The 20,816-nt window shown below is 39.1% G+C and overlaps 1 protein-coding gene across 3 annotated transcripts in view; it reads right to left on the minus strand.

Annotated features, from left to right (window-relative positions):
* LOC148870855 (ABC transporter G family member 28-like) overlaps positions 1–20,816 on the minus strand; it is a 139,195-nt gene that overhangs the window by 105,423 nt on the left and 12,956 nt on the right. For all 3 annotated transcript variants that reach the window (XM_088973785.1, XM_088973784.1, XM_088973786.1), the window contains 3 exons: positions 8,964–9,027; positions 8,728–8,874; positions 8,467–8,501 (listed from right to left, as the gene is read on the minus strand). In XM_088973785.1, the coding sequence (XP_088829911.1) occupies positions 8,467–8,501; positions 8,728–8,874; positions 8,964–9,027 (246 nt within the window). The remainder of the gene's footprint in view (positions 1–8,466; positions 8,502–8,727; positions 8,875–8,963; positions 9,028–20,816) is intronic.

The raw sequence follows: 20,816 nt of genomic DNA on the forward strand, positions 1-20,816 counted from the left end.
TGGCATCGGAGGCAAGGATTTGGTCACAACTGGAACAAACTGAGGATCGACAACGGGAAGTGGAAGGGGAGGAGGTGATGAGGAGGAAGAAGCATCACCAGACCCCAAAAAGAACAGAGTAGACTCAAGGAAACTGACATCAGCACACACAAAGGATCGTCGAGAACCGGGATGGTAACACCTATACCCTTTCTGGGTCCGAGAATAGCCAAGGAAGATGCACTTGAGAGAAAGGCATCAAACTTGTCGTTCACAGGACCCAGATTATGGACAAAACAGACACACCCAAAAACTCTCGGCGTAAGAGGGAACGGAGAGAAAGAGGGAAACAAGACCTGAAACGGAAACTGACCATCAAGGATGAACGTGGGCATCCGATTAATCAGAAAACAAGAGGTAAGCATTGCATCACTCCAAAAAGGTTTGGGAACATGCATGTGATGCATTAGGGATCTTGTTGTTTCAAGGAGATGGTGATTCTTTCTCTCGGCCACCCCGTTTTGTTATGGGGTGTAGGTACACGAGGTCTGATGTATAATGCCGTGTTGGACCAAGTATTCCTGAAATGATGAGGATAAATATTCGCGGCCATTATCAGAACGAAAAAATTTGATGTGGGTACCAAATTGGTTACGAATTTCAGCATAAATTTTTTGGAAAATGGTAAACAATTCACTTCTGCATCCATTATATGACATTACTTTATAAGAACCCCAAACATCTGAATGAACTAAAGAAAAATGACTCGACACACGGTTATCAACCCTAGAACTAAAGGGAACACGATGGTGTTTCCCAAACTGACACGACTCACAATCCAAAACAGAAAGCTGACTCAAGGACGGAACCAAGGACTTCAAGACTTTGAGCAACGAATGACCAAATCGGCAGTGCCATTGGAGAGGAGAAAGAGATGACTGGAGAGCTGTTGAAGTTCTACCACCACCACCGTCAAGATAATACAGTCCACCTGCTTCATGCCCTCCACCAATCTTCATCCCCATCTTGAGATCCTGAAAGACACACATAGAAGGATAAAAGGTAATGAAGCAGTTAAGTGATTTGGTCAGCTTACTAACAGACATAAGGTTAAAAGGAAATTTAGGAACATACAGAACTGATGAGAGGGATACAGGATCTAGGTCAACATTACCAACACCACAAATTGAGGATGTGGAACCATTAGCAAGGGTGACAGATTGTGATGTTGAGCAATGAGATAAGGAGGAAAACACACATGGAGTTCCAGTCATGTGATCGGAGGCTCCGGAGTCGATGATCCAGGGATTGGGTGTAGATGCCAGACAAGCCATACCTGAGTGAACAAAAGTCGTCGTGTTCTACTGTGATTGGATAAACCACTCATATTCATCACGGGGAACACTCACCATCTCCTTTATGGGACCATCTATGGATGTAGGAGGCAACTGGTCAGATGAATGATTCTCCTGTTTAAAGCTGGAACTTGAGTCACCGGTCGCGGCATGATTGGCCCAGGTTGAGGGAGGACCATGTAAACCAAAACAATAGTTGATGGTATGTCCATCCATACCACAATGAGTGCACTTCCTCGGGCCTGAGCTACGTCCTCTACCACGAGCTCCCCCTGAATCTCTGCTCCCAGTATGACCACCACCACGATTATAAGTAGACCCACCATTGCCACTTCGGCCATATGCAGAACCACTACCAACACCATGGCCAGACTGAGCTCCCCGAGCTCCACCTCTACCACCACAGCCTCTCGATGCAGCAAAGGCAGATCTATCTGAGATATTAGAGTTCTCAGTAGATCCAATAGAAATCCTCCGAAGTCGAGCAAATACCTCTTCTAGGGACGGAAGAGCCAATCCCCCTAGTATCTGAGCCCGTACTGGTTCATAATCAGACTTTAGTCCCACCAAAAATCTAGTCACATCAAGCTGCTCACTCTGTTGTTGCTGAATCTTGACATCATAAGTGAGAGGATGATAGATATTCAACTCATTACGTATGTTCCTCATGTTGGCATAGTACTCCTCAAGACTCTGATTGCCCTGTTGCAGATTATAAAGTACTCTTGATAAAGCTGATAAACTCTGGTTGTATTGTCCTGCCCCGAATACAATTTTTTCGCATGGTCCCACACGTCTTTGGCAATATCAAGGAACATGAAGTTCACACTAATCCTGGGTTCCATACTGTTCCACAACCATGCGATGATCTGAGCGTCCTCTTGCTCCCAATCTTCATACTCGTGAGAGTCAGAGGAGGGTTTCTCCTCTCTAATATGTTTTACCTTCTTCTTTGCCTTTAGAAAGACTTCAACGGATTTAGCCCAAGGCACATAATTCTCTTCATTTAACTTAATGGAAGCCATCTGAACATTCAGGTAGTCTGTAGGCACCATCACACTAGGTTTATAATCATTACTGTCTCCCATTATGTTATCATCAATTCTGCACACTTGCTGAATTCTATTATCACTGAGATCTACACACTACACACCACTAGGTCACACCTATCACACTGATTGCAGCACTAATTGTTGTTGGAATGTGTGCTCTTTACACCACAAACCCTGCTCCTACAACTACCTGAAATCTCACCACTATATGATCATATCTCTTCCTTCAACATGCACAAAGCAACCAGCATAAACCCTAGCACTTACTGGCCGAAACACTAGCAAATGATCTGAAAACACTTCCTATTTAATCCATAACTGATATCAAGAACTGAAATCTCTTACCTTATCGCTGAAGTAACACTCATGCGAGCAAGAGAGCAGTCCACACACAGTTCGGCCCTCTATTCTTCCTCTACTAGGAGAGGGTGATCTCAGAAATCACAGCAACCGACCACATACGACCTGATTCGAGGCATAGAGACCCCCAAGGGAACAGGGCGATCACTCCTTTTCAGCCCTTTCCCTTATCTCCAATCGAACACAGAAAAAAAGAGGAAAACCCTAGAAAGGGTGCGCAGAGAATGAACCCTAGGCAAGCAGAAATCTAAGCAGATTTAACCTAGCTCTAATACCATGTCAGAATTCAGGTCTGCGTTAGAGTTTGGCCTGACTGAGTTCAGTTATGTAGAAGAAAGAGTGATAGAGAAAGAGAGAAAGAGAGAGAGAGAAGAGAGAATTCTGGTTCGAACTGAAAGAGTCAACATCTCTTCTCCCAATCGGCCAGTAAGTATTTATATTATTATTAAAACATAATTGAAAAGACATATGTGCCCTTACTTAAGTTAAGAGCACATGTTTCAACACAACATTACAGATCAGCAACATCAATCAAGGTAAAAACAGAAATACCCCTACGCTAACAGTCTCAAAATGGTCAATGCCATACATTTGAGTGTAGCCCTTAGCAACCAGCCTAGCCTTAAACCTCTCAATAGAGCCATCAGAGTGATATTTAATGGTAAACACCCATTTACAACCCACCGGTTCCTTCCCTTCAGGCAAGTCAACAATATCCCGGGTATGGTTCTTATGCAAAGCATCCAGTTCAGCCATCATAGCATCCCTCCATTTAGGTTGAGATAAGGCTTCCGATACGGACTTGGGTATCACATGGGAAGAAACAGATGCAAGAAAAGAGTAAAAGGAAGGAGAGAGAAGGTTGTAAGACATGTGTTTGGAGATACAATGGGTTGTACACTACCGCTTGCCCTTGCGGAGAGGAATAGGAAGGTCAAGGTCTGGGAAAGCTATAGATGGGTCAGAAGAAGGCTGACCTATTACCTCAATAATGATGGGAGGAGCAAGAGGCTCTTCTGTAGGAGTGGAAACAACCTGCCCATGTCTGAATCTCTGCCTTTGGTGCCACTTATAGAGAACAGGAGGAGGAGGAATTATAGGAGAATGAGGTGGAGGAGGAGGAGGAATAGGAATATCGGAGGTAGGTCCAGTGGGAGACGTAGACACCTCATTATAGGACTCAAGAGGAATGAGAAGGGAATAGCTGGAGACACAGCAAAGGGTTCTTCAGATTTCTCCCCCTTAGGAGAAATGCTAAAGAAAGGAGTCAACTCAGCAAAGGTGACATCCCGAGATACAAAGAGGGTGCCACATCCGTTCTGTGTGGAAGCATATCCCAGAAAACCACATTTATGAGCCTTAGGTTCAAACTTGTGCCTTTGATGACTGTGAATATGCACATAGCAAGTGCACCCAAAAACACGGAGAGGAAGAGAAAAAAATATCACCATCCGAGAAGAGAAGGCTAAAATGGGTTTTGAAGTCAAGGACTCGGGAGGGCATACGGTTGATCAAAAAAGTAGCAGTAAGAACAGCATCTCCCCAAAATTTTATAGGAACATGGGATGCAAACAAGAGGGACCTAGCAACTTCAACCACATGTTTGTTCTTCCTTTCTGCCACCCCGTTTTGTTGTGGAGTGTAGGAACAAGAACTTTGATGAATAACCCCAAAAGTTTCAAGATAAGTGGAAAGGGTTCTCTCAAAATACTCCTTAGCATTATCAGAACGGAATATTTTGATACGAGTGTTAAACTGGGTGAGGATGAGTTCATAAAATTTTTTCACAATAGCTGGTACTTCATCCCTGGATTTCATGAGATAAATCCAAGTGTAACGAGAGTAGTCATCAATAAAAAGGTACTTCATCCCTTCATTGTTGTCAACTGCTCAATGGTTGATTTCTCTTCACTCTCCTTATTTCCTCCTTCAGGTACTGTAGCAACATTAGCTGTCTTAGGCTTTCCTACCTGACTGCCCTTCTTAGAGCTATTGTTATTCTTAAACCTATCAAGAAGAAGCTCAGGATGAAGCTTCCAGCAAGTGTCCTTTGTATGCCTCGGTTTCTTGCAATATTCACATATCTGCTCCTTTTTCTCAATAGGACCCTTTGGCTTAATTCCAACATGTGCAAAGTGTTCTGTAGGTGGACCCTACAACTAAACCTGTAGCCTACTCTCCTTATTGCTTATCATAGCATATGCCTAGGAAAGAGTAACCTCATCTCTGGTCAGGATATTTTGCCTAATGATGTCAAACTCAAGGTTGAGTCCAGTGAGAAATTCAAACACCCTATTTCTCTCCACCAACTTCATATACATTTCAGCATCATTCTTACTCTCCCATACAATTGTCTCCATAACATCAATTTCTTGCCATAGGGATTTCAGTATAGATTAGTAGATTGCTACACTCTTCTCCCCCTGTCTTAGGTTCTTCACATCACTTTTCAATTTATAGACTCTGGCTATATTCAACTTCTGTGAATAGGTCTCAGTTACTCAATAGTAGTCTTCTTCTCATTAGAACCCTTGTCACTGTTTGGAACCATGGCTCCATTAGCATTCCCACTCTTTTCATTTCCATCTTTCTTATTGTTATTAACATTCTTGAACCAAACCAGCAAAAGTTAGGGGTGTAACTTCTAATACATATCCTTCAAATGTTTTGGCTTTTTGCAATACTCACATACAACATCTTTCCTTTCTTGAGTTGCCTTAGGTTTCACCCCTACATTAGCAAAGTGGTCAATTGGAACTGCCCCTGAACCTATACTTGCCTTCTACTTTTCTCACTACTCACCATAGAATAAGACTGAGAGAGGGTTATGTCATCCTTTGCCAATATATTCTGTATAGTAATGTTTCAACATCCATTTTACTCTCCCAAACAATTACCTCCATCAAATCAATCTCTTGCCATAGAGATTTCAGCATTGAATAATAAATTGCTAATGGTTTCTTCCCCTATCAGAAATTATTCACATCATTTTTCAGCTTATATGCTCTAGCCACATTCAATTTCCATGAGTACATCTCTGCAACACTATCCCAAATCTCCTTGGAAGAGTTTACCCACAAGTAATGTTGGCTGATATGAGGCTGCATTGAATTCACCTACCAACCAATAACAGTATAATTTTCTTGCATCCACTTCTCATGGGAGGGATCATCTTCCTTAGTTTCCTTCTTTCTACCAGAGATATATTCCCACTTTCCTCTACTACAAACATATATTCTCCCTGACTGGACAAGCCAAATATTTGGTTCCATCAAGCTTCATTGTGGTCCTAGCCAGTAGAGGATCAATGGAAGCTCCCAGTCCCAAAACATGTCTAGACTCTAAGCTCTACTTGATCTCTACTTCAGAGTGTTCCATTACTTCTAAAATTTCAAGGAACAATCTTTAACTAGCAAATAAGAATGATTGAAAACGATAACTGATACTAACCTCAATAGGATCCCCAAATTCTGATTTCACTGTACCTGGCAACTAGGGGTGGCAATTTTTCACCCAACCCTCCCATTTACTTGGCGGGTTGTGTGATCAAACCACAACCCAACCCGCCCATTTAAATGGGTTGGGTTGGGCTAGGTTGTGGATAACCACTAGGTTAACCATTACAGACATAAGTATTAATTCCTTAGCCTTTTTTTATTTTTTTCATTTGAATTAAATAATTTATAATTAATGCATTAATTTTCTATTAATTATTTGACTAAATTTAGTTTTGTCTTGAATCAACACACTTCACCCAACATAAATCCAATTCAATTTGACCCGAGTCCGGACAAGTTCAACATGGCTCGACCCGTTCCAGCATATACTGATCCGGGTCAACCCAAATTCGAAATAGACCCTAGGCGGGATGGTTCGGCATTGCTTGCTTTGCCCAATTTGGGTTGTCCGGTCCAACCAATTTCCACACATCTTGACCCAACCCGGTTCGAGCTGATCCAGGTCGGCCAATATCCATACAGCACCCGGCCCGAATATGGGCTGACCCGATTTACTCGCATTGACCCGCTTCAGGTCAATCGGTTTGGTCCCAAACCCGTGCACAATACTAATATGGGCCAGCCCAAGTCAATCCACCATTGATTGGACCGGTCCAGTCCGACTGGACTAATCCAGATCTAAATGGTCCGACCGGTTTGAACCTAAGTGGTTTAGTCAAACCCGAAATCCAAACATAGTCAAATGGCTTCTCCGCTTGTGTAAAAATAAAATGCATGTAATGTGATTTGAACCTTCACCACTTGTGTAAATAGTAATTACTATTACCACCAAGCTATGACCAACTTATTTGTTAAAAGAGAGTTAGCTTGTTTTTTAAGTCATTAAGTATAAGATTAATGGGTTTGGGCGGGTTGGACTGGGTTAAAGCGGGTTTGGGTCAAACCCAACCCATTTAATTTTATATAACTGGGTCATTAATGGGTTGGCGGGTTAGATGGGTTGGGTTAAAGCTCAACCCAAACCAAACCCAACCCAACCCGCCCAATTGCCACCACTACTAGCAACCTAGGAGAAAACAGAAAAAGCCAGCCACGCCTTGTAGGGCTTCCAGAATTCAGTTCTACTTAGATCGATCTCTATAGGGATCAAAAATAACCCCTTCAATCCTTGAGCGCTAGGTTGAAACCCCCTCTAGGGCCCTTAATTCAAAAATCTCAAGTTAGCTAGTTTTTCGGGCAAGAACTCCAAGAACTGTCTTGGGCACTAATCTGATCCTCTTTTCTCCTAAAATCCTCTTCCAATTGGGCTGATTATCTTATTTATCAATTATTCATTCAATTCTCCATACACACTCTGTATGGGATTAAAAAGAAAATAAAGAGGTAGTTGTACTGCTTTAATACCAAGAAGAAAACTAACTAGAATTAATTCTTCTCTTTATTCAGAAAATACAGCAAGGAAAAAAAAGGTATGAGACCAAGGGAGTAAGAGGAGAGGAGAGAAGAGAAGAGAAGAGAAGAGAGGAGAAGAAAAAGAAGAGAAGGGTCAATTGCACTCTCTCTCCAGCCCCCAAAAACTTTTATTCAAGTTAAAACTGATGTAATTACATAAACACACTTGATGGGTGACAGCTCCTAATATTTAACGAAAGAAGAGTTAACAGGCCAATGAAACTAAAGGCCCATTAACAAAAAACAGTAAACAAAAATCTGAACATAAGTTGAACTAATTATGGCCCACCCGGCCCAGTACTTCTACATTACACAACAGGATCTCTAAAATATATCTGTAATAATTGTGTCAACATGATACAAAATAAGCATCAGTATATATTCTGCATCAGATATGGTTCAGATGTACTCGGTGCTTGACACAAAAGAAAAAGTATAGGAATTTGTAATTTGAAACAAATTATGCAAATTTTGTTAGGAAACCAGATGAGAATTCATTCAAGTTGTTGAGGTCATTGTTTACATTTTTCATATTATTCTAGACAAGTAAACAGTTTATCATGCTTCAGATTCTTATCTTTTCTTCTCCACAAATCTCAAAATCTTTAGTAATATTGTAACAGAGACAGCACACACAATAAGCTAGCTATAAACAAATTATTTTCTTTATTTATCAAAAAAACAAATTATGAAAGAGATCTTTTTTTTTTTATAATTGAAAGAGGTCTTATTTTTAGCCTATACAGAATATAAAATGAGAAACTAAGAGCTATTTCTTTAGTAAATCCATGATATAAAACAATAACTTACTCTTTTCTTTTGTAGAACCCATCCTGCAATAATGTCTGTATACAATAGGGAACAGATTTAGTACACAGATTATGAATACCAAGAGAGAAAAAAAAATTATCAACACAATCAAGCAATAAAAGGGAGGGCATGAAAGGTTCTCAGTGATGATTGTAAAAACTTGCTTCAAAAAAAAAAAAAAAAAAGAAGAAAACAGAGAAAAGAGAGAGTGGCAACTAGAAAACTATAAGTAACACTGGAGTTTTAGGATTAAATCAATACCCACTGCTGCAAGGAATTTTCAGGGTGGTGGTTGGACAGTATGATCCTGCTGAACAGAATACCTCACTACTACTACCAACATCAGCCCATGTATCTGCTCCTCCACATTGATGATCAGGCTTACCAGGAGGTAGTTGGTAATGATATCTGTAGATTTTTTTCCTAGTCATAAAATGTTTACTGACACTACAAACCAAGAGACATAAGATATCTTTCAGACTAGAATTGCAACTTACGGATCACATGTACCAGTAGTTTTGTTGAGTTTTCCAAGTGGGCAGTAAGCACCTAATGGACAAGCTTCAATAGCAAGTAACAAATGGCACCAATGGAAAGAAAAGATTAGAAACTTTTCCGTCACATCAATAAAATATAGAACAGTTTGAAGTATTATAGTGGTACTTTATTTATGATATTTAAATTTAGAGTTGTGGAACCAACCCTTCTTGAAGTGCCCTCATACACTCAAGCCCAACATGACAAACAAGATATAAGCTTCTCTCATGAGCAAACAAATATGACATAATATTTGTAAATATGGCATACCTAAAAGAGTTTTGTTGGGGTGGGTTGCCCAAGGTACCAACACAAGTCCAACATGACTTGGGCTGGGCTGTGACTTCCCATCCCAAGCAGCCAAGGCCCAAACTAAGGTCTGAAAAGTTCAACTACACGTAAGTCAGGTTCAAGTTGTAACAGCCCAAGCTGCAATTATTACTTGCTGCTGTACTTTTTTATTGAGTTAATCTCTGATTATATCTATAATTTATTAACGCCTATCAACTCATTATGCCACCTAATGTCTTACTTCCATAACAAAGTTTATGTTCTACATTTCTAATAGGATCGAATACAATTTGAACAATGCATCTCCAAAGCTTAAGCCCATGAATTAATAGACAAGTCAAGGTTCACAGTATCAATACAATATGCCCTGTATCGGGCATATCTTATCATATACTTAGGTCTCCAAAATGCTTATTCTAAGGGATTTTAGGATTTTGGCTTTATAACATTTTAATGTATGACTTGACAGGTCTATTGTCAAATTATCAGAAGAAAATATAAAAAAAATCATAATTTTGTTCAGCCGAAACTCTCAACACACAAAATTTGCATAGAGAGAGTTTCAATACTTTGAACCATGAGACAAATTACAAGTTTGCAAGTGCTGCATAGGATAGTATCTAGTGTATTTAAATTAGTCCTAAAGGGAAGTTTAGAGATCAATTTTATTGTTTTTCCTGTATTAATGTTTCCATTATCCGGAAGACATACCTTGGAACCTTAACATGTATAAACCACAAATTAACAATGAAATACACCATATACTGCTAAGAACACTAGTAGTTGCACTACTGAATTCATTATACTCCTAAACAGCAGGTTATTTCAAACTGGAACTTTATCGTAGATGTATACATGTAATGTTTTAGAAAAAGAGACAGAAACATAACTTTTTATAGAACACAAATGAAGATTCTTTACCCTCGCCTTTCCAGCCTTACCACAAACCAAGAAGCTCTCATATCCCAGGCTTTACCCTCTTCCCCCCCCCCCCCACCTCATTTCAACTGGAACCTAACTCTTAGGAGACCACCAAGGGACCTGGAACTTAGTGAAATCACCAACTTCCTGCACACCCTGAGAGAGGTATACCTCTCCCAAAATTCCCCTGACCTTCGTGTGTGGAGGACCCTTCACCCAGCTGGTAAGTTTTCAACTAAATCTTGCTTCAAGGCTTTAGTTAGGGAAGAACAAACCACTGATCAGTACCCCTACAAGAGAATTTGGTGCGCCCATATCCCTTCCAAGGTCTTTTTTTTTTTGTGTGTGTGGGAGGCCAGTTTAAAGAAAATCAACACTTACAATCTGCTTCAGAAAAAGAACCATGGGAGATCTTATTTATCCCCTCATGTCTGTTGCTTCTGCCTTAAAGCCGGGGAATCTGCCAACAAAATCCTGCTTCACTGTGAGGAAACCAGAAAATTTTGGAACTTTTTTCTAACATTATTTGAGTACAGTTGGGTTTTCCCAGAACATGTGGTTGAATGTTTAGGTCAATGGACAGGAAGAGGCTTAAGCAAAAGAGGGAGAACTTTATGGCAAACTGCTGCACATGCTATATTTTAGAGCATTTGGGAAGAGAGAAATAACCGGGTGTTTAACAACAGAACAAAAAACTGTGAGGAGCTTATTTCTCTAATCTGTTATAGATGCTTCCTGTGGACTTCCAGCTCAGAATATTTCTGAGGTGTCACATTTGCTGACCTCCAAAGAAATGCTGTAAATTTTTCTTCACTCTAATCACATAACAGGCATCAGGATTGCAACAGACCTGGGTTTATTAAATCTTGCCATTAAAGGAGATTCAGCCAACACCATTAATTGGCTTACTAATCCTGATAGTGGGCCTTGGGCCTTAGCTCACTACTTGGCTGAAGAGAGAGACATCCTCTCCTCCTTGAATGCACACGTGAGCTGGGTTCCGAGGGAGCTAAATTCTGAAGCTGACAGTCTTGCTAAATCTGGCGCTTACAGGGATTACTTATTCAGTGATAGTTTTCTGCCTATGTAACTCTTTGAATGTCTGATATCTGTGTACATCTCCTCGTGTACCTTCCCTATCTTGAATAAAGTTAACTTTTTCTCAAAATAAAAATGAAGATTCTTATTTTATGGCGAAAGTTATACAGGAGAGTCCAAGCCATCACAATATCATAGCTCAGTACTAAAATCCTTGAAAAATATAACAAGGGTTTCAAAACTGTCCTATAACTGGTAAATCAGAAATTCTTGAGCTAAGAAATTGAAGCTAGAAGCAGCTGCCCAAAGTTTCAGAGCTTTCCACAGTGACTGTCTTAAACAAAGTCATTTCACTTATTTGATAATCAATTAAGAGTTTTAAAGACGTAGGCATCCAAGTGGATTTGAGTTTTTATAAACCTCATCTGCTTTAGTAACCATGGACATTACTTGTGTTCTGCATGGTTACATGCTTTGTGCATCTTTCACCTCATGAGCTATTAAGTTATATGCTCAATCTGCCATGTGTGTATCGCTGTAGGATACACTCTTAATATGAGGGTTTCCTCTGCTATGACTGTATGCTTCATTGTCTTTTAATTTCAAGAGATGTAATATTCCTTGAAATACTCCTCTATTTTAAGCATGTGGGAACATCCAATGGCATCAATCCTGTAATTCTCCACGATATCAACATCACAAACATTTTGCTCCTCAGGCGGTTCCCACTTTTGTGCTTCCAATGGATGTCCCCCTTCATCCTCTTCTTCATTACCTATAAGTACCTTACCATCTCCACTCACCTTTATTCCTTTATGTCATTCCTCTCATGTTTCTCATCCTCCTGACTGTCATGGGTTTCCTATGCCACACCATTTTTTCTTTGTTATTCTTGATGCCATAGACATTCATCACACTTACAAGCAGGCAACTACTATGCCTTGTCGGAAGGTGGCTATGGATATTAAGATGTGTGCACTGCTTAAGAATGATACTTGGGAAATGGTGTCTCTTCCCTCTGATGTTTCCCATCGATAGTAAATCGGTCTTCTTTGTCAAACTAAAGCCTGATGACAACATTGAGCACTACAAAGCACAACTAGTTATACAAGGGTACACACAAGAGTATGGTCTTGACTATGACAAGACATTTGCCCTATTGTTAAAACAACAACTATTCATTCTTTTGTTTTTTTTTTTTTTTTTTTGGACCAGCAACACAGAAAATTTTTCATTAATTATGAGAGAAACATGATTACAACAATAAGTTGTGAAAGGAACCAGCTATAGAAGCTGTCCCAAATCAGTACTACATTTGAGCCCAAAACATATGTGTTCTATGTACCCCTTGCTTGGCTAAGCTATCTGCCAAGCTATTAGCAGTCCTCCTCACCCATTTCACTCGGATTAACATGTCCTGTGACAGCCATTTGAATTTTCTAAATTCATTCCTCAAGTGCCATGCCACCCCCCCTCCCCTTTAACCAGCCACTTAACCATAGTTTTAGAACCTCCCTCAATAATCAATCTACTAATACCCATTCTTTTGCCTTCTCAACCCCAAAACTGCAGCCAAAAACTCTGACCTTGCCACATCACCCTGCTCCACAGGGCCAGAGTATAAAGCAATTATGTTCCCCTCTTCATCCCTAATGACTCCTTCAACACCTGAAGGGCCTGGGTTACCCAAACAGCTCCCATCAAAATTCAGTTTCTTCCAACCATTTATTGGAGACCAAACCTCAACAGATCTTTGTCTTGTAGTTGAGGATGCAGCAATGGTACCCCAAGCTCTGAAGAAATCTTCAATTTTGAAATCCAAAAACAGCTTCAAACATTTTGCCCAATGAGCTACCCTCAATGTTATAGTTTCAACCAAGGCTTCCTTGCTTCATTCCTTCTCTTCGAATATTCTTGCATTTCTTTCCTCCCACACAGTCCAAATTAATGCTGCTCTAGTGCATCTCCACAAGGTCCTACCCCTCATTTTTGTACAGATAATGCTAGTAGGGCTAAACAAACCCTCCAATCTATCAGGAGAAGACCAACTGCATCCAAAGAGAGAAGTAAACCAATCCCAAAGAAAGCTAATAAACGGGCAAAGAGATAAGAAGATGAATGGCAGTCTCACCATTCAACTTGCAAAGAACACACCAGTTTGGTCTCTTCCTTTGAAGTAAATCAATGGTATTAATGCTTCCATGAAACACTTCCCAGCAGAAAGCGCTAATTTTAGGGAGAATGGGAGAACACCAGACTTCCTTGACTGAGAAAGAATAGGAAGAAGAGGTGGCAACCAGAGAATGAAAGGACTTGCAAGAGAATTCCCAAACAGAATTAGGACCCCAAACTCTAGAATCTGAGCCACCTTCACACAAGAAAACTGAATTCAACAAGCTCAAAAGAGCAGTCATCATAGAAAGTTCAGATTCTCTAAGGTTTCTAATGAAGCCAAAATTCCAATTCAATCCTGTAGAGAAGTGATGCTGAGTAAGGAAATCAGAAATGGGCCTACCCTTAAACATGGAAATATCAAAGAGAGAAGGGAATTTAATACCCAAAGGGGTATCCCCAATCCACACATCCTCCCAAAACCTGATTTTTTTACCAGAGGCCAAGTCATACCTGATGTGATGTAAGAAGGTAGGAAGAAAATCATGGATAGCCCTCCATGGGTCAGCCAAGGTAGCTCTATAAAGACATCCAGCATCCCACCCATTGCTTGATATGCCATGAATACTCGCCACAACCTTGTGCCATAACTTCTCATTTTCATTAGGAAACCTCCATAACCATTTGCTGAGTAAAGCTTCATTCTTCATCTTAATATTACCAATTTCCAACCCACCTTCTGTTTTCAATTTCACCACTTTTTCCCAACTGACCAAGTGGTCCTTTTTTACCCCCGGCTCACAGAGAAAATCCCTCATAAGTTTTTCAATTTTCCTCACTACCTCCTATGGCATCCTAAACACTAACATGTAGTACACTGGAAGGTTTGCTAAGGTAGAGAGTTAGCCTCCCCCCCCCCCCCCATTGAGATGTAGTTCCTCTTCCACCCAACTAATCTCTTCTCAATCATTTCCACCACTGGGGCCCAAAAACTAGCTGATCTAGGGTTGTCTCCTAGAGGTAAGCCTAAGTATTTCATAGGCCACGCACCTTTCTCACAACCTAAGGAGTCTGCCAAGCTCCTCAAAAGTTCCTCATCAATATTGGTTCCAACCATTAATCTATTTGACCAGTTAATCCTTAAGTTAGACATTCTCTCAAAAAGTTTCACCACTAACTTCAAATTTTCCACCCCCTCTCTACAATCTCCATCACAAAATATCAAAATATCATCTGCAAACTACAAATGAGTGACCAAAATATTATCTCTCCCTATAGACCAACCCCTAGACAATTGCAAGCAATTTGCTCTTGAGATCAGTTTGTTTAGTACTTTAGCCACCAAAGTGAACAGAAAAGGAGAGAGGGTCACATTGTCTAAGTCCCCTAAAGCCCTCAAAGAAATCATACATGTAATCTGAAGAGCTATATTCGTAGTAGCAAGGAGGAGAAGAGAACCACAGAACTGAAGAGAATGTCGAACTGTACTAGGCAATCGACCAGTCTTTTATTTATAGATGAATATAGTACAAGGTACAAGAAATTACTGGGATTCCCTTGATTAGTGATGGGACACCCAGATGACTTAAATCACTAAACAGGATTAGGCCCATTAACACAGGCCCAGTTACAAGATAAGTTAAACATAAGATTGGGCTAATAAGAACTCTTATCAGCCGAACATCACTCTAACATTCTAACAATACATTACCCCATTAATAATAATTAAGTAGTGAGTAGACCGAAGGCATCCCTTAATCCATTTACACCACAACTCTCTAAATCCACATTTCCTCATAATATCAATTAAGAAGTTCTAATCCACCAAGTCATAGGTTTTTTTTCCAAATCCAATTTGACAGCCACTCCCCTTCTCTTAATCTATTTGAGCCTCCACACATTCATTAGCAATAAGAATTTGGTCAATGATCTGACTATCCTACACAAAGGCCCCTTGAAAGAAATCAGTGGGGGATCACTTTCCTAATCCTCAAAGACAGCACTTTTGCTACAACCTTGTAAATGCTTGTGACTAGACTGAAAGGTCTAAAGTCCTCGAGCCGTATAGCATTGTTCTTCTTTGGAATCAACGCTAAAAAGGTAGAATTCATCCCCACACTAATTACCCCTCTTCTATGGAATTCACAAAAGACTCTAAAAAGATCATCTTTGATTATATCCCAACAATCTTGACAGAACGCCATGGTGAATCCATCAGGCCCAGGGGCTTTTGATCTATTCATAGAGGAAACTACTTCCTTGATCTCTTCCTCTTCAAACCTTCTCTCCAAAAGATGCATTTGATCCTACTCTATTCGCTCTTTGTCAATGACCGATCTTCCAAATCGATGTCAAAAATGCATTACTTCATGGTCAATTGAAAGAAATTATCTATATGAAGCCTTCAGCTAGTTATTATACTAATCATCTCTAGTCTGTCAACTCAAAGCGTCCGGTTATAGACTTAAGCAGCCACCCCATGCTTGGTTTGAGCACTTTCAAACTTTTCTTGTAGAGGTTGGCTATCACTTATGATTCATCTCTTTGGTAAATCGTACTTTGTATCAATAACTTGTTGGTAATCTTATCTACATCATGATGGCTCATCCTGATATCAAGGCTCAAAATATCAACATGTTATCCTCAATACAAGGTGTCTCATATCAGTATGACAATATCTAAAGACATGGGCACATGGTATGGGTGGATTGGATATGTCTGTGGAAATTCCACCTATGCCAATACTGTATCGTGATAGATCATGCTGTATTGATCGATACAATTAGATACCACTCAATACATGTGGATGTGCTACATGAGTTGGAAAAACGAAAAAATAAATAAACGAAAAAATAAATAAATAAACGTTTTTAATTTAATCATTCAAGTTAAACTTTTCAAAACTTGATCATTATGTTGTATGTCTTAATCTGGTTGGGAGCTGTTTCTTCACTCCCATCTTGAAAAACGAAAAAATAAATAAATAAACGTTTTTTATTTAATCATTCAAGTTAAACTTTTTTGGTAGAAAATCATTTATGTTTAGTTGAAGTATGTTGGGGCTCCAATTGCAAAGATATGTAAATTTATGGTTAGATTTGTTTTTAGATTTGATCTTTATTTGATTTATGAATTTTCCCCAAAAAATAGAAAAACCTAAATATTTACAAAAATTTATTTATTTTATGTGTCTTAAATGATTTCTATTAATGATTTATCAAACCCATTGATCCAACAACAATTTATGTCAAAAATGATTTTTTCTTGAATTTTGCTAATTTACATAAATGATAATAAATAAAAATAAAATAATTATGCCAATATTAGTGACTACTAATAGAAATTCTGAATTACATATTATATGTATCTTAGAAATTATAGTGGACCTTATATATTTTTCAACTAAAATTATATATTCTATAATTTATTAATTAATAATCTAATCCACAATAAATAAGTAAATAAAACATATTGATTATTTGAAGAAATAGAATTATTATTTAAATGTGTCTTGCAATTTTTAGTAGAATTCGATGATTTAAAAGGTGCACCTCAGGCATGCCTAGGCACACAGGCGAGGCACATTTTGGGGTATGCGCCTCACCCAGGACCTAGGCGCACCCCTTTCAATAGGCGCACGCCTGGTGCACCTGATGCGCCTTACGCCTCAGCCCAGGTGTGCGCCTTTTTAAAATTTTGCGCTTTTTGCCTTTTTTTTTGAGTCTAACAACTAGGCCAGGGGCAGAAATTCTTATTTCTCACATGAAAAATAATGATTTTATAACTTTAATTGCCTTTTAAGAAGATATTTTATTGCAATGAATGAATGAACAACATTAGCTACTTGAAGCAAGAATGCAATATGTTTTACATCACATTAGCTACTTGAAGCAATGCATATAAGGAAAAAAAGAGATTTTACATGCTTGAAAATGCTTTATATGTTGGCTTTTATTTTTAAATTTTCATTTGAATACGCTTTACATGTTATTAGATAATTGGTTTTTTAAAACATTTATTTTAAAATTTATGTTTATATTTTTTATTAACATTATGTTTAATATTTTTTGCATTTTTTATTTTTTTTTTGACATTTTTTGAATTTTTTTACTTTTTTTATTTTAGCTTTTTTTATAGTTTTGCGCCTTTCTTAAAAAGGTGTGCACCTCACCTTGCGCCTTGCGCCTCAGGCGCAAATTGGTGCTTGCGCTTTTTTTGCGCCTTATGCTTTTAAAACACTGGTAGAGTTGAAGCCTACACATTGTTTGATGTATTATTAGTAAAGTGTATCTTAATACGTATCCATATCCAAGCTTTTTTTATCAATAACACAATTCATTAATTATCACAATAAAATTACAAAGAGGAAGACAAACTTTCTTATATTCCAAAAATAGCTTGAGCCCCAAGAAAAGAAACAAGAGAGAAAGAGAAAAAAGGAAAAAAGAAGAATTAAATTACATCTGTGCTCAGAACATTGAAACCCTGTCCACCCCTTGTTTAGCTAACCCATCAGCAAAAGAGTTAGCTGATCTTTTAACCCATCTAACTTTAACTTCCATTTCTCAATTCGGCCATCTGAATTTCCTCCCCACATTGCTATAACTCCATAAACCACTGTCATCTTTATTCAGCCAACCTACCACCACCTCCGAATCCCCTTCAATTATGAGTTTCCTGATATCCATCTCCCTAGCTTTCTGAACTCCAACCATAACTGCTTGGATCTCAGCTCCGAGAGAGTCACCCACTCCAATTGGGCCTGAGAACATGGCAGAAACAACCCCATTCTCATCCCTGAAAACACCCCCAATCCCTAAAGATCCAGGGTTCCCGCTGCTACAACCATCGAAGTTTCGTTTTATGAAACCCACAGGTGGGGTGTCCAAGACACTCGTTACTGTTTTAGTCTGGATACAGCTAGCAACCTCATCCATATCCAAGCTTCTTGATATGAAAAACGACACTGATACTTTGAACCTTGATTGGCATCACTTATGCTATCCAAGTTGGTAGTTTGTATATACTCCTCATCATCCTCATCTCTCGGCCATCATTGCATTATTCATCATCTTTGTCAAACACTTGAACATAGATTGTTTTTTCCTTCTTCATCCACTACTCAAATGCATGCCTACCCTAATACTAATTGGGAGGGTATCTTGATTCTCATCACTCTACTATTGGGTGGTGTGTATTCCTAGGAGGCTCTATCATTTCATGGAAATGCAAGAAACAACCATCTCAAAATCCTCTACCAAAGCTGAATATTCACTATGTTTGCAACATGATATGAGACTCTTTGGCTGCAATGTCTCCTTCAAGAAGTTGGGATTCATATCTCCCAACCTATGCCTCTTTATGTTGATAATTTAAATGCCATAAGTATTGCTTCTAATCCAATTTTTCACAAGCGCACCAAACACACTGAGGTCGATTGCCACTTCATCTGGGATCAATTTCTTGCTAGAATCATTTCTCTTCCTCTTGTTTCCTCTGAACTTCAGTTTGCTGATCTCTTCATCAAGGCCACACCTAAAGCTCATCATGCATTTCTTGTTGGCAAACTAATGTGATCTCCATATCAGTTTGAGGAGTGTAGACAATGATGCTGATTATGCTGCTTTATAGTTTATCATTTGTCTTTTTATCTTGTGTCTTATCATATGAACATAGAATATGTTGTATATTTCTTTTTTCTTTTTTTTTTTTTTTTGAAGAAAGGTAACTTGAAGAAAATGGTCCTCTGTACAAAGAGTATTTGTGCATGTATAAGCCAAAAAAGGGACCTCAAAAGAAATTCACCCTCAAAAAAGAAACATCTAAGGTATCATCCTTAGAAGCATCAACCAATATCTGAGAAGTCCAACTGCCCTGTTGATGACTACTGCTTCCATGAGACTTTGTGCTCAAAAATTCTGCAGTTTCTCTCAAACCAAATTGCCCATAAGATTGCCAAGGGAATGTCCAACCAATAAACTTTCCCTTTCTTAGTCATAACGACAAACTGCCATTCTTCTAACAGTGCCTTCATAGAAATGGAAAGCACCATTTCAGCTCTACTGCCTTTAGAAAATGGCACCACACTGCTCTACTGAATTTACAGTGCAAGAAAGGATGATTTGAGGTCTCAACCTCTTGACGGAAAAAATAACACAGCAGGTCTGTAATGTTGAAACCCTTCTTCTGAAGCATATCTTTAGTGAGGCAATTTCCCAAGGAAGTAACCCAAGCAAAAAAACTTTACTTTTGATGGAGCACAGACCCCCAAATTGCTTTTCTAGAAAAAGACACCCGGGGTTCACCCACTAGGCCCATATAGAAGGACTTGACAGTGAAAACACCTGATTGGTTCCAACTCCAAACTCTTGGATCCTGGGAATCCAGGTTTGGGTGATGATTCTGGAGCAAGGCTCTTCAAGATCTAGCCCAGCAATTAAAGAGAGTTGGGTAGCCTCTACACAACAAAAAATAAAGTTCAATTTTGATGGAAGCTCCCTTGGTAATCCAGGGCCCTCAGGTGTAGGAGGAGTCTAGAGGTGGGAAAGGAAAATTTTTGGCTGTTTTTTCAGGGCCTATAGGAGTGGGTGATTCATTAAGAGCTGAGGTGTTATCACTGCTGCAAGGTCTGAGACTGGCTAAACAGATGGGAATACACCAGATTGAAGTGGAAGGAGATTCAAGATTACTAATGGACTGGATGAAAACTGGAAATTTGGGAATCTGGAACCACAAGAAAGCTATAAGAGAAATCTGGTGTCTTACACAAGGGAAATTGAAGCAAACTTACAATGGGTTAGAAGAACAGCAAACGGCCTGGCTGATGCTCTAGCCAAACAAGGATCAAACAGGAGTGAACTTTTTTGGGCTGCTCTGTAATAGTGGTTATGAATTTGGGTTTCAGCTTTGGAATGCTGGAGCTGTAATATCTTGTTTTAATATTTTAATAAAAAGTTACAGTTTCCAATCAAAAAGTAAATCTGGAGCAAGGCCACAAAATCTGAAACCACTCCTAGTTCGTAGTCATTAAAATTCCTTCTGAAAGGACACCAGAAGAAACTATTACCCTCCATCACAAAAGACTCAGCCACTGTGGCATCTTTATTTTCTTCCTAACTAAAAGGATATGTTGTACCTTTATAAGTTACACTTGTTTGTTTGAGGGAATTTCTATATATATATATTGGATCAATAACAGAAACTCATATTATTAATAAAAAATAGGATTACATACAGCACTCCGGAAAGAGATAAAGTGATTTAACTCTCCCCAAGAGAACAAGAATGAAATTACAAAATAGCCCAAAACATTTGCTCCATTCCCACCCCTGCTTTGCCAATGTATTTGCAAATGCATTTGCAGTTCTCTTCACGCAGTGAAACTGAACTTCCAACCCCCTGGATACCCACTTAGCCTCCCTCCTTTCATTGGCAAATTTCAAGAATCCACT

Source organism: Nelumbo lutea, chromosome 2, assembly GCF_056320005.1.
Source record: "Nelumbo lutea isolate HS-2025 chromosome 2, American lotus-T2T, whole genome shotgun sequence".
Taxonomy (NCBI): Eukaryota; Viridiplantae; Streptophyta; class Magnoliopsida; order Proteales; family Nelumbonaceae; genus Nelumbo; species Nelumbo lutea.